This window comes from Sorghum bicolor, chromosome 1 (assembly GCF_000003195.3).
Source record: "Sorghum bicolor cultivar BTx623 chromosome 1, Sorghum_bicolor_NCBIv3, whole genome shotgun sequence".
Taxonomy (NCBI): Eukaryota; Viridiplantae; Streptophyta; class Magnoliopsida; order Poales; family Poaceae; genus Sorghum; species Sorghum bicolor.
The window spans coordinates 79,686,828-79,700,126 of NC_012870.2; the positions used below are offsets into that span (position 1 = coordinate 79,686,828).

The 13,299-nt window shown below is 42.3% G+C and overlaps 2 protein-coding genes across 2 annotated transcripts; one reads left to right on the forward strand and one right to left on the reverse strand.

The window, feature by feature from the left end:
* Positions 8,334-10,505, forward strand: LOC8059488 (probable RNA-binding protein EIF1AD). The gene is made up of 4 exons (XM_002465947.2): positions 8,334-8,612; positions 8,704-8,779; positions 8,874-9,000; positions 10,093-10,505. Exons 1-4 carry the CDS (start codon positions 8,496-8,498, stop codon positions 10,277-10,279), a joined length of 507 nt encoding a protein of 168 aa, XP_002465992.1. The 5' UTR covers positions 8,334-8,495; the 3' UTR covers positions 10,280-10,505.
* Positions 12,079-13,296, reverse strand: LOC8059489. The gene has a single exon (XM_002468607.2). The coding sequence runs from the start codon at positions 13,069-13,071 to the stop codon at positions 12,307-12,309; it is 765 nt and encodes a 254-aa protein (XP_002468652.1). The 5' UTR covers positions 13,072-13,296; the 3' UTR covers positions 12,079-12,306.

Below are 13,299 nucleotides of genomic sequence, written 5' to 3' on the forward strand. Positions count from 1 at the left end.
CCGCCTCCCGATACTGGTCTGTGATCAGGATCCTGTGCGGGGGTGCCTTTCTGTGGCTGAAAATGTTTTCTTTTTCATTATTGTTCTTGGCAAAAGGAAAGGACGCCGAGCTACAAAAATACTCCAAATTTTGTTTTTTTTCAGACGCATAATAAAACTGGCGCATATATTTATATATGCTCATCTGTTCATCGATGTAAATCCACACATACACATCCTATACCCATAATCATCTCCACAAGAGTATACTGATATGTTATTTCTTAAAAAAAATCATATAATACTTGTGTTTCCAGCGAACAATAGCATGTGAAAGTTGGCCAAAGTGGCTATGATTGCAATTGCAATGGCATCAACTTTAGCTAATAATAGCTAGTGGATAGATGAGATATCTGGCAAAGATGTATAGGGATAGAAATCGAGCTACGGGATATTTTTTTTGTTCATTTATCTCTATCGTTCTAGTCTTCCGCGTAGTGACCAAGGAGCAAGCAAAAGCACCCGATTTGTATTTAATTATCATGGGCTGAGCGCATACGAGGAGTCACAAATAAGGAACAGCCAATAAAAAGCAAATAGGCAATAAATACAGGCAAGTGGTAGTCAATAAGCAGTAAATGGACAATAAATATAGGCAAATTCCATGCTAATATGTAGGAGATTTTTGAATACTTTTTGTTAAATAAAGGAGATAAATAAATAGAGGAAGTACAAGGCAAGTACTGAAAGTGTTATTATCGCATAAAGTACCAATTCAAAAAATGATACCGAGTCAAGAAAATAGATATTAGGATATTATTTATAGTAATGTTGAGAGGTAAAACAAAAAAGTGGTTGGCGACGTGACATGATTTCATATTTTTTTTTCCTAGACGCTAACATGTTCCACGATTTAAACATCGCTTTGAATTATGTAATATATTACACATACATTGACCATGTTTGAGTATATCCATCTATTTCTTTTTATTTGTCGCTATGGAAAAATATATTGGTCAAATTTTCTCAACTTTAATTGGGTTTGTAGATAATATTAGCAACATTTATATTTCCAAATAGGTTTATTAGGAAAAAGATTCAACGATCTATCTAAGTATACTAATATATAGCATAAACATGAATATTTTATCATATATATTTGGTCAAAATTAAGTATGTTTGACTTCTCGAAAAAATATTACTAGGTTGTTTGGTCGCTGATTATGTTGTGTCATGATTGAGATGTGGCACTGCCGCAGTTGAGGCGCTCAAAATCGACGCCACAGTGCGGCGAAAATCTAATTGCTTTTCACTAGTATTTGTTGTGGACACTTACGTCTACTCACCAGCCAAATAAAAGCCTAACTTTCTGTGGCACAAAGAGACCCTAGTGTGGTATTTTGTAGCCGGTAACCAAACAGCCTCTAAAAACAACACATAAAAAGGAAGAAAGGGAGGGAGTATGTTCATTGAGGGTTTGGTATTCATATATTTTTTTTTATGATAAAGTGGTCTACGTAGGTAGATGCTCTCTCGATTTGGTCTGGTACGAATGGTCTGTTGTCCACCTCTTCGCCAAGAAAGAGAGACGCCAAGGTGAAAAATGTGCGCAGGATCGAACGGAGCAACAGAAAAAGGCTACAGTGAGTGATTTCCACAGCCAGGAGTAGCATGTGGTGCGCTGCTGGGTGCTGGGACACACGGCTGCCACCAGGTCGCCGTCCAGATTGGATCCAGCAGGCCCCGTCCAGAGCGCTCCGTACCGGCTGCTGCGGGCTGGCTGGCTGGGAGCGAGCCGGACCCAAGTACCACGGCCGGGTACGTACGCTCGTACGAAACGGGGCTCCGCTCTCGGGACCCACCTCCCTCCGGGAGCCTACCGCAGCGCCTCCGTCCGCGCCGTACGATCCGCCGACTGGAGGTGGTTGGGCGCGCGGCCGCTGCCGCCAGCCCGCCACGCACAGGCGCCGGGCAGCGAGCTACTAGCTACTAGCAGTCAGGCAGGCTTGCCCGCGACCTGGCACAAGCACAACGCACACAATTAGGCCTTGTTTGGATGTAGTCGGATTTACATCCATCCACGTGTATTGAGGTGGATTGGTGTGGAACTTGAACTACATTCCACTCCAATCCACACCAACGCACATGGATTGAAGTGAATCCGACAACATCCAAACAAAGCCTTAAGGATCCAACAACGCCGGCGCGGGCGTCGTCGCGTGCGCCGTGCGCGTCCATGACGGGGACTGGAGCGCATGGCCGGCCGGGAGCCTGCATGCCCGTGACCGTGACCACGTCCACGTGCAATGCAAGCGCGCAGGCAGGCCGGCCGGCAGCCAAGCGCGGCGGCGTCACGACGAGTAGCTCCGCGCGGGCGCGCATCCGCCAGGCGCCCGTGATATATGCATGCATGGCGAAACGTGTTGGAGGACGGGACGGAACCGTACGTACGTGTGCATTATTTGGCCACCAGCTAGCCCAGTATACTGCTGCAATACTGCGCACTGCGCTAAACGCTAGAGAGATTCTCATCCTGACGTGTGGGACAGCGAAACCAGTAGTATATCCAAGGCCAGCAAGAGAGAGAGAGAGACACGGTCGGTCACACGGACAAGATCTGGGGCGGAGAAGGTTCATTGTTCAAAACAAGGACGTGCCAACATCGGCACGTACGGGCGGCCGACCATGCTTTTGACGGTTGTGGCAACTGATGCCGTCGCGTCTTTGTCGTGGTAAGTCGCGCACGCATCTCTAGCACTGGCCGACGTCCGATCCATCGATCAGATCCGTTCCGGCCAACTAGATTCGATTGGAAGAAGAGCGGCGTTCGGTTCATCAATTCAACACGGCACTCATGGCCTCATGGCGATCCAACACGCGAAAACACAAAATTACAGTGACGCATCTCCATTTTGAGCTGCCTCGGAATAGAGCCACATGTAAAAAAAAAAACGCACGCGCGTGTGGCGGGCGGTGGGGTCTCCCTGCATTAAAAAATTGTTATATTTTAAATCCGAATTACTCTCTCCGTACTCGAAATTCTTGACGTTTAGGACATGAATTGTGGTAACCAATGAGTGATTAATAAAAAAGTGTTTTTTCTTCTTTGCCCTTATTAAATAGAATTACGGGTATATCATTTTCAAGAAAGCTTTGTAGTTCAGTTGACTAGTGTGTCAAGGTGTCAGCCCTGAGGTCTTGAGTTTTAAAGCCTTGTAGGCACCTTTTTTTTTATGGAGCGCTTTGATTTCTGCATGCAACGGGTGGCGCAACGCATCACCTCGAATGCACGTCAAGCCTGCTGCAGTTAACGCGCGAGTGGAGGGGTAAACATGTCCAAATCTCTCTTGTTACAGTAAAACATCAGCCCTTGTAGAAATAGAGTGGGAGCCCAAAACATCTGCTGTACGGAGAGAGTAATGTTTTGGACATGATTTATAGAGGCACCTGTAAGAATCCAATTTGTAAAGGCAGCAACCGTCTCTACGATTTCTATAAGCAAAAAAACTAAGTCGCCTCTATGGTGTCTTTTTTAGTAGTGGTATATGTATCTGGTTAGATTTCATATGGAGTTGTGTCGGGCAAGTATATTGCATTTGTACTTGGATATGATTAATAAGTAGAGCATAGAGAGCTAGATCATAGGAGCTGGTTTAGGAGGTGTTTGGCACTGTTCCACAAACTTCACCGTAGAGTAGCTCCGTAAAAAACTGGAGTTTCTAGAGTATTTCTTTAGGTGCTCTCACAACTCCACGCTTTTTGCTCGAACTGAGTGCGCGGAGCTAAAACCGTTTGGCTAAAAAACGTGGAGCAAAGCTGAAAAACATGAAGCAAAGCAGTCCCAAACACTCCCTTATTATGCATGAACTCTAGACCACTTTGTGAAAAGTAAAATTTATGATATACGTATACAAGTTGGTTTTTTAAATGTAGAAATCAAGGACGAAGCAATACGTTGGGTTCTAGCAATAATACGATTTAAAAGATCATGAGGTAAGTTTTTGCTTCGACTCCTCTCGTGTAACAACTTTTTTGATAGAGCTAAAGTTGTTTTCAAAATGTTTGGCAAAACCGTTTCAATGCCAGTTTTGTACTGGTGAGGGAAAATTCAAAATAAGCTATTTTTTCGACTCTGACTCCTAGATCTTTGCAAGGAGCTACTCCCTCCATTCCAAATTATAAGTTATTCCAAGAATCTTAGAGAGTCAAATCATTTTTACGTTTGACCAAAATTATAGAGAGAAATACTAAGAATTCTAACGTAAAGTGAGTATACTATGAAAATATAATTAAAAAATATAATAATACTTAGTTGGTGTCATAATAATTATTATTTATCATATAAATTCGGTCAAACTTAAAAAAGTTTGACTCTCCAAAATTCTTGGAATGAGTTACAATTTGGGATGGGGGGAGTATTTTTTAAATGGTTGTCTAGCAAAGCTCTTTGCAAGAAGTTGGAGCCCTGTCATTGCATAGCTATTTTGCTTGTTACCATGTCAAAAGCCTCTATACATTTCGCCTTATTCGTTTGGGCTTATCAGTCGAATTTGCCAGCTATTCAGCAGTGTTTTTCTCTCAGAATAAATCAGTCAAACTTTCTGTCATGGCTTATAAGCCAAACGAAAATAAAGAAGTTTAACTCTCGATCATAAAGCTAGATTAACTTATAATTTAGGACGAAGTGAGTAAAACTTTTACCAACTTTAAGGGGGTGTTTAGTTCAAAAAAAATGCAAAATGCAAAATGTCAACTACTTTGGAACGATAGAATGTAAAATACTAAAATTTTCAGGATCATGTCTAGTTCGTGAGGGCCTCGTGATACTCTTTTGGGTTTTTTTTGCCTCGAGATCAAAATCCAAAATGAATAATAATCATCCTTTTTCTAAAAAAATTGCATGATGCAGAATTCCATTTTGCAAATAATGAACCAAAGCCTTTTTTTTAATACCCCCTAAGTTTAAATATTACGAAGACTCGAGAATTGGCACTTGGCAATTGTCGTTGTTTCGTTTTCGTCTCAGGCCTCGTTTAGATGCGAATTTTTTTTATTCCGCTACTGTAGCACTTTCGTTTGTTTATGGTAAATATTGTTCAATTATAAACTAACCAGGGTCAAAAGATTCGTCTCGTAATTTACAGGCAAACTGTGTAATTAGTTTTTATTTTCGTCTATATTCAATGTTTCATGCATGTGCCGCAAGATTCGATGTGACAGAAAATCTTAAAAACTTTTTGGTTTTTGGGGTGAACTAAACAAGGCCTTAGGCCAGTCTCAATGCATGTTTCATGGGAGTGTCATACACAATAAATAAGGTGCCACATAAGCAAAATTGCTGACTTGGCAGAGTCATTAAATGAAAGAGTTTCATCAGATGAGAGGAGTTTCATCCCCATAAAACTTATATGGCTCGGTTACCTAGTTTATAATCTTGATAACTGTGTCATGAAACTATGTATGAGACTGACATTATAAGATTTGGTATGACATTCACCTCAAATATCAAGCCAGAGTCAGCCTCAACCACGACGAAAATCAAATGATGACGCACGCGATTACGAGCTCGCTAAAATGTCCCATGCATGCCTCACGAAGACCAGTCAATGACAGCACCTACGCCTAATGCGAGTCTTAATACATGTTTCATGAAAATATCATGCACATTAAATAGGGTGCCACATAAGTAAAATTGCTGATTTGTAGGGTCATTAAATGAAGGAGTTTCATGAGATGAGAGAGGAGTTTTATTCCCATAAAATTCATGTGACTCGGTTACCTAGTTTATAGTCTTGATAACTGTGTCATGAAACTATGCATTGAGACTGGCCTAAGGGCACTCACAATGCAGACTCTATCATACTCTAAGGCCATCCTCAATGGGAGTTTCATGTCACAGTTTCCAACACATCAATATTTTGGAAACAGTGTATAGGAGTTTCATGGGGATGAAACTCTCTCTACTCCCATGAAACTCTTATCATCTCTCTCTTCATTAATATAGCGCCACATCAGCATATTTAATGTGCATGAAACTCTAAGAAACCCCATTGAGACTAGCCTAAATAAGACTTGAAGTCTTATTTTTTCTACCTCTTTCTTCAATAAATATAGTGCCACATCAGCAAAATACCATAAATAATATGTAATTAATTGTCTTGGACTCTGTGAGAGAGTCTTGCATTGTGAGTGCCCTAGTAATACAGGCAAGTGTCCCAGCGCGTTCATCCAATTCGAGCTCTGGAAAATACATCTATAACAAAACAAAAGCCAAAACACCCAAAAGTTACGAATTACGTGGTTAAATAGTGCCGGCCAATTGTGTATTTTTGCCTTAACGACGAAAAATGCCCTACCTTTTATATGCAATGATCCACATTTTACTCCGTACAAACCAGCCTTTTTCAGTTCAGGGATCAAAACGTTACCCTAACTTTTATGTGCAACCAAACCAAGCTTTTCTACAACCTATGTGATCGAAGCAACTCAAATATCCCTTCTCATTCTGCTTGGTTGATAAGCTATGACTAAAAGTATTGTTCGTTGATTTGTTAATTCGACAGATAAGCTAAAACGCATAGAGTGGCAACACACACCGCCAATGCAGGGGCAGTTGTCACGAAAGTCAAGGATAAAGCAAGGCGTTAGACACTACAGTCCACGGAGCATTTCCAACAATTTGACAAATGACTTTTCATCCATTATTTTTTAGTAAAAATAAGAAAAACCCTCTTCAACAGTTTAGTATCTCAGTTTTTCATCTTTTCTAACTTGACATATCTCTCTGTCTAGCACGCAAATATACACGCGGCCTCCATGTTTGGCATCGGTCTTTCTTCTCACGTTTAGCGGGTTCTTCGTTTCGTTAGCGGGTTTTGAGGTTTTCAGAAACAAATTCGCCAAACTATTGGAGATAAGATCTTTTTTCCTTCCCGTATTATTTTAGGAGTTGACAAACAACAGGATTTGAAAAACGAATTTTGCCAAACAGTTAGAGATGCTCTAACAAAAATTGACGGAATGAAGGAGTTATTATATCTCATTTGCCAACAATATATTTTTCTCTTTGTTCCATACGCATAAGACATATTTTTTTAAAAACACAGATGCTTTATATGTACCTACTCCCTCGGTCGACAAATAAATGTACATCTCATTTTCTGAGGAGTCAAACTTTTTTAAGTTTGACCAAATATATATAAAGTTATACTAGTATTTATCAGATGTAATATGTATTATTAGAATGAGCATGAAATATACTTTCATAATATACTTATCTGCATATACAAATATTGATATTATTTAATATATTTCTAGTCAAACTTAAAAAAGTTGACTCCTCAGGAAGCGAGACGTGTATTTATTTGTGGACAAAGAGAGTAAGTTCTAATTTTCCTTTTTGCTCTGTCCATTTAATATGTTATTTTTCACTTTGACTTTATCCAAAGCCAAAACTTTCTGACTTTGATTGAAATCACCAACATCTACAATATCAAATGGGTTGTATTAATATGAAGGAATATTAAATGTCTTAATGATGCATTTAGAGGGTATTTAACAGGGTTCTCCTGAGGGGCTCATTCGAAGGAGCCACAATTTGTTGCATATTTAAAATGGCTTCGACTCCTCCGTTTTTTCCAAAAAAAACATTTGCTATGGCTCCTCCGAAGAAGCCAGAGTTGAAGTAGTATCAAACAAGGCCTTATTTGGACATTTTGATTATGACAATGTTCAGATAAACTAATATAAGATCGAATATGTGGAGTACACACAAATTCTACCCCTACATCACTGTAAACGTCGTCAACACTAAAAGCACAAATGTTGTTAGATCCTAAAAATATTCCACATAGAGATGAATCTAGAGCGTGACATGTTACTAAGGGTACTGTGTATGTAGAAGAAACGAGATTAAAAACTCGCCATAACCCCGTGGTAATGTCCCATTTCTCAGGATCAAGTGAACGATGCAAATGCTTGACTGTTCAGTTTGAGTTCCTAAAGATTACTAGTACTATGGAGTAGTAGGCCTAGTTTAGTTCACAAAATTTTTTGTTTTTGGGTACTGTAGCATTTCGTTTTTATTTGACAAACATTGTGCAATCACAGAGTAACTAGGCTCAAAAGATTCATCTTACAAAGTACAGATAAACTGTGTAGTTAGTTTTTATTTTTGTCTATATTTAATGCTCCATGCATGCGACCAAAGATTCGTTGTGACGGGGAATCTTGAAAATTTTTGCGACCTAAACAAGGCCTTAATTGCTTCGGGCCATTTGTGTATTTGGGCCTTTATACGAGTAAAAAGGCCCCAAGCCCAATTTGCATCCACATCACCAGGGAGGCAGGGAAGGCTGGTTGTTCGCCCAAAACCTTACCTGACCCGTGACAGTTTTGCTCCCCTCGCCTCGCCGCCGCCGCTGTTGCCTCCCGTCGTCGCTTCTCTCCGTGTGCTTCGGTACCCGGGAAGCAAGGCCCCGCCTCCCTTGTACCCGTCGAATAAGGGAGAGGAGCAGATGAAGGCGGGGAGGAAGAACCTGCGGCGGGCGTGCGACGAGGGCGCCGCCGTCACGCTCGCCGAGGGCGAGAGCATCATGCAGGTCCTCACGCTGCGCGGCTCCAACGTCATCGAGGTGAGGCGCTTATTGAGATGCTTCCCCGGGCTTCCGGGTTCAGTCGCGCACCGTCTAGATTAGTTTCCTAACCGGCGTGCTTTCTTGGTAGGTGATGGACGGCGAGGGCGTCAAGTCCCTGGCCTTGTTCCCTGCCAAGTTCCAGAAGAGCTTCTGGATCAAGAACGGTGAGTGATTCGTAAAGACTTGATTACTCCTCCTGGTTAGAACTGGCTTTTTTACTCTCTATTCTGAGTCTGTGTGTTCACTCTGAATCCGTAGGGAGTTTCGTTGCTGTGGATGCCAGCGGAAGGGATCAGGCTCTGGAATCGGGTAGCAAGATTGCGTGTGTTGTCTCGCAAGTCCTCTTCCACGAACAAGTTCGGGCTCTGGAGAAGTCTGGTAACTGGTAAGTTTCTGGGTTCTTCTGATGCAATGATGCTGGATAATGACAAGTACTCACAGTTCTGGCTTAAGAGTTTCAGTCGGAAATTAGGATGGTAGGAGTACTGGAGAGGGATCACCGGGGTCAGTGCACTAAAGTTAGCTGACAGTAAATATCGTTCTTGCTATTCTTTCGTTCAATGTGCCACAAACCTGATACATCTTATAATAGGATAACCACTTGACTACTGCAGCTTTATATGTCAATTTGTTTGCCTTAGGCCTGAAGAAAGGTTAACAAAATGCATTTCCTTTTATGCACATGATGAATGATTTCCTTCGTGTTAATTGATCGAGTGTACATGAAAAATAAAAGCAAGAATCAACATGGAATAATTTGCACCCATTGCTTTGGTTGCCTCCTGTTTTGAAGGGTTTTGTTGAGTGGCCAACGATAAGCAAAAACAGTGAAAGACCTAGGTTGAGATAAAACTTTTTTTTTTTGTGTGTGTGTGTGACTGAGGCTGCTGATGGTATATCTCATGTGTAACTCTATCCAAATGGCATTGCACCGCTGATTTACAAAGCGACTGGTTCAATTACTTCTGAAAAGTCATGGCTGAAAATACTGTTTGCTGATTTATCGTGAGAAAAACACCGTTGGCTGGCAGAAAAAGTACGGCTTATAAGATAAGTGAATGGGCTGGAAAATTTATTGCATTGGATCTGGTGTCATGTCATTGGCATTCAACCAAAATTCTGTTTTTACAACAAACCCTCAATATCAATCATCTAATTCTTTGCATCTTGGATATATGATTCACTTGCTTCATAATAAAAGAAAGGGCCACTGAGTAATAAATTTGAACAACATATATAGGTTTTACCTGATCAACTTTCCACTGGAAGAATTATTTTTATATAGCTGAATTTTGTGTTGTATTTTCTATTTTGTAGTAATGGGAGAGAAAAAAAGAATACTAGGACTAGAAATCCTAAGCTGCTAATTGATCTTATAAAATATCAGTCCGTGTACATTTGTCTCAGCATTGCTGAATTTTTCTTAGCTTGACATCCTGAAATTGGTCTTCTGATCAATTCGTCCCTTCTTATATAGGCCAGCTATTTTCAGCTCAACTACAAATGAAGCTTCAGAGGCGGGAACACAAGCACAAACTGCTGCCCAGATTGATGAGGAACCAGATTCTGATGAAGATGACGATCTTCCACCACTAGAAGCAAACACAAACAGGAATAGACCATATGAATTGTATTCTGATTCAGACAGTGGTTCTGATGCTTAAACTAGTTTAGATTGTAGCATGCCATTGATGTTGTAATTTGTGATGAAAAGTACCGAAGGTAATCCTGTGGGTGTTCTCAAAACAACTAAGGTTCGGTTGCCATCCACATACCCGCTTGCTGTGTTTTCTTGTTCATTCACGTTGATGGTTTTCTCTAAAGATGAAGACTGCCTGCACTGTCAAAGATATTTGTGATGTGAATGGAATGACTGAACCTGGAGCTATATATGCCCATGTATGTTAGAATGCTGTTATTCTGCGATGGCATTTGCATTCACTGCTAGTCAGTCAGCTAGATCAAGAAAGAAGTCGAGTTTGCAACGTCCTGTTTGCGATGGCTTGTTTCTCAAACCAGTGTGCCTGAGCCTTTGATGAGTTGCTGTGGTTGCAAGAACCCTGCAAACTTGCCTGCTGACGTACTGAAAAATCATGCACCGTGACGGCGATCGTCGCGGAAAACTCGGATGTTTAGGTCAAAACCAGAGAATATTTTACTGATGAAAAATCTTGCACTGCGACGGCGATCGTCGCGCAAAAGGCGGATGTTTATAGGTCAAAACCAGAGTTTTTTTTCTTTTTTTTTTGTAAGCTTGGAATGCGAAATTGTGGACGGAGGACGGGTCAAAAAAAAAAGTACACGGAAAGTTTCATTTAATTAACCAAAACCAGCGATGATCCTTGGACCAATTCAAGTCTTTTTTTTTGAGCAACTGGACCAATTCAAGTCAGACAGTGGGACTGGTATACGCAGAGGATGAAGAAAGAGTGAATCATCGTTTATTTGATCATGGAAACAAAGAAAAATGTATGATTCCAAAGCATAATGCGAGAGTGGTAGTATTGTTTGCATTGAGAGAGCACCTTTTTTTTTGCGAAGAATTATATTAAATAGTACTAGTTTCTTGACGATGTTGAGATTATGGAAACTATTACTAGTGTCTCGGGTTGGGACTGTCCTTACTGTTGCTTGGCAAGGCTAGGAGCCAGCAAATCAATTCACATTCAAAGAAAAAAAAAATAACGCACGGGCTTCTTGTGGGCTGTTTTTCTTTTTCAGTTTCTTTGAAAATTTCTGTTTTTTTAATTTTCTTTATCTCCCTTTTACTTTTTTATTCTTGTTGATTTCATATCTATTCTCTTCATTAGACACTATCAATGTCTAGTACAACATTTGTTTTAAATAATAGAAATTTCATATCTATTCTCTTCATTGGACATTATTAGCGGTTAGTAAATATATAGTACATTATAAATAAGTAATTGTAATTTTCTATATTTTATTAAGGTTGAATATTTTTCTATTGAAGTTAGAAGCCATTTTCACAAGAACATATATCAATTACACAAACTAGGAAGCTATAACAACAATTTTTCTAAAATAAAAATAATGTTATCTTTGTGACCATTTTCCAAGTGAATATTAAATATTTTTGTGCTAAACGTGAAACAATAGTTTCCCATAAACTAGTAACATTGCTATCATCAATAAAAAAAATAGTATGAACTCATTAAAAAAGGGTACTAACACTTAAACATCTCATGAAAAATTTGAGTCTTCCTAGCACTCTCTTTTCATTCTATAATTTACTAAGTATTTTTGTGCTGTAACAGAGTTAAAGATTAGGTTGCAAAATACTTTTGTGTGTTAGAATAATCACATTTTATCAACCTTAAAGCAATCTGGCTAAGCGAGTAAATTTAATCCGCAAGGCACAAAGACAAAGAGGCACATAAAAATGTCATTTTTAACTTTAGACTTTTTATTTCACTAATCATTTTATTCAAAAATTCTATATAAATAATAAAATAAATAATTTATTATTTCTAATAATAAAGTAAGTTATAACAAAATAAAAAATTGAATAAAATAAACGGTCACCAAGAAGTGCAAAAGTTAAAAATGACGCTTGGGAGGGATACACTCGTGAAGCAGAGTGAAATCTCAAATCTCCGCGAAACCTGTACAGAAATTCCGAAGCTACACCTGAAGCTACAGGCAAAATTTGGTCTGGCCTTGCCGATGGCGTTCACCAGAAGGCGCGCTTCCGCCGGAAGCGCCTGGCCGTGGCGAGGATGCCGACGCCGAGGCACACGGCCCAGACGCCCATCTCCATCGCCCACCTCACCGTCTCCATCTCAACCTCCCCCTCCTCTTCCTCTTCGTGTTTCCACAGCTCGCTGTCGTCCGACGCGTCCCCGATCACCTCCCACCCGTCGTCGTCGTCGTCGCCACAGGCGCCACACTCGCAGCGGCCCCAGCCGCCGAGGTCTGTGGCTTCCTCCGGTATCCCCTCCAGCCTCGTGGCTCCGCACCGCATCCTGCCGCGGCCGGCCGCCCGGGCCTTGTCCCGCATCAGCACGCCGCCCTCCGCGAGCACCACCACCTCCGCCACGCACACGGACACGGACACCGAGCCCGGACCCCGGCGGCACTCCACGCGCCACCCTTCGCCGCCGCCGCCGCCGCGGCGCCGCGTGGAGAAGACGCCCTCCGCCGCGACTTCGTCCCCGGCGAGCACCTCGAAGCGCGCGCCCTCGGCGGCGGCGACGCGGTCAGCGCTCGAGTACGCGTACGCGTCCCCGCTGGCGACCCGGCGTAGCGTGACCTCCGCGGGCGCGGCTGGCGGGAGCGCGCGGCCGTTGAGCCCCAGCGCCGCACCGCCGATTGCCGGGTGGTAGGCGAGCGTGAGCTCCGCGGGCGCCGTGGAGCAGGAAGCGAGGCGGAGGTAGAAGGCGCGGATGTCGAGGCGCGGGGGCGGGGGCGGGAACTGCATCATCGTGGCGCGGCACATCGCTGAACCAAACCGGTCGGTGATCGTCGGCGTGTGCTGCTTGCGGTCTCTGCTGCTCTCTCGGGTTGGATTTCTTCCTCGTGATGATCACCGAGGCAAGGCCGCTTGTGCTGCGGGGCGGGGGCGCTGGGAGCTTTGGTGATAAAGCCGAGCGCGGGGTCGGGAGGCGAGCGGGACGGTCGGGTCGTCCGGTGGGCGCGCGGGGGAGGGTGAGCGCGTGGTTTTCCG

Excerpts from the sequence above, each read along its gene's own strand:
- LOC8059488 (XM_002465947.2), top strand. The coding sequence starts at position 8,496 with ATGAAGGCGGGGAGGAAGAACCTGCGGCGGGCGTGCGACGAGGGCGCC. Across the intron at positions 8,780-8,873 it reads GAGCTTCTGGATCAAGAACG|GGAGTTTCGTTGCTGTGGAT; the intron begins GTGAGTGATTCG and ends CTGAATCCGTAG. Across the intron at positions 9,001-10,092 it reads CTGGAGAAGTCTGGTAACTG|GCCAGCTATTTTCAGCTCAA; the intron begins GTAAGTTTCTGG and ends CTTCTTATATAG.
- LOC8059489 (XM_002468607.2), bottom strand. The coding sequence starts at position 13,071 with ATGTGCCGCGCCACGATGATGCAGTTCCCGCCCCCGCCCCCGCGCCTC.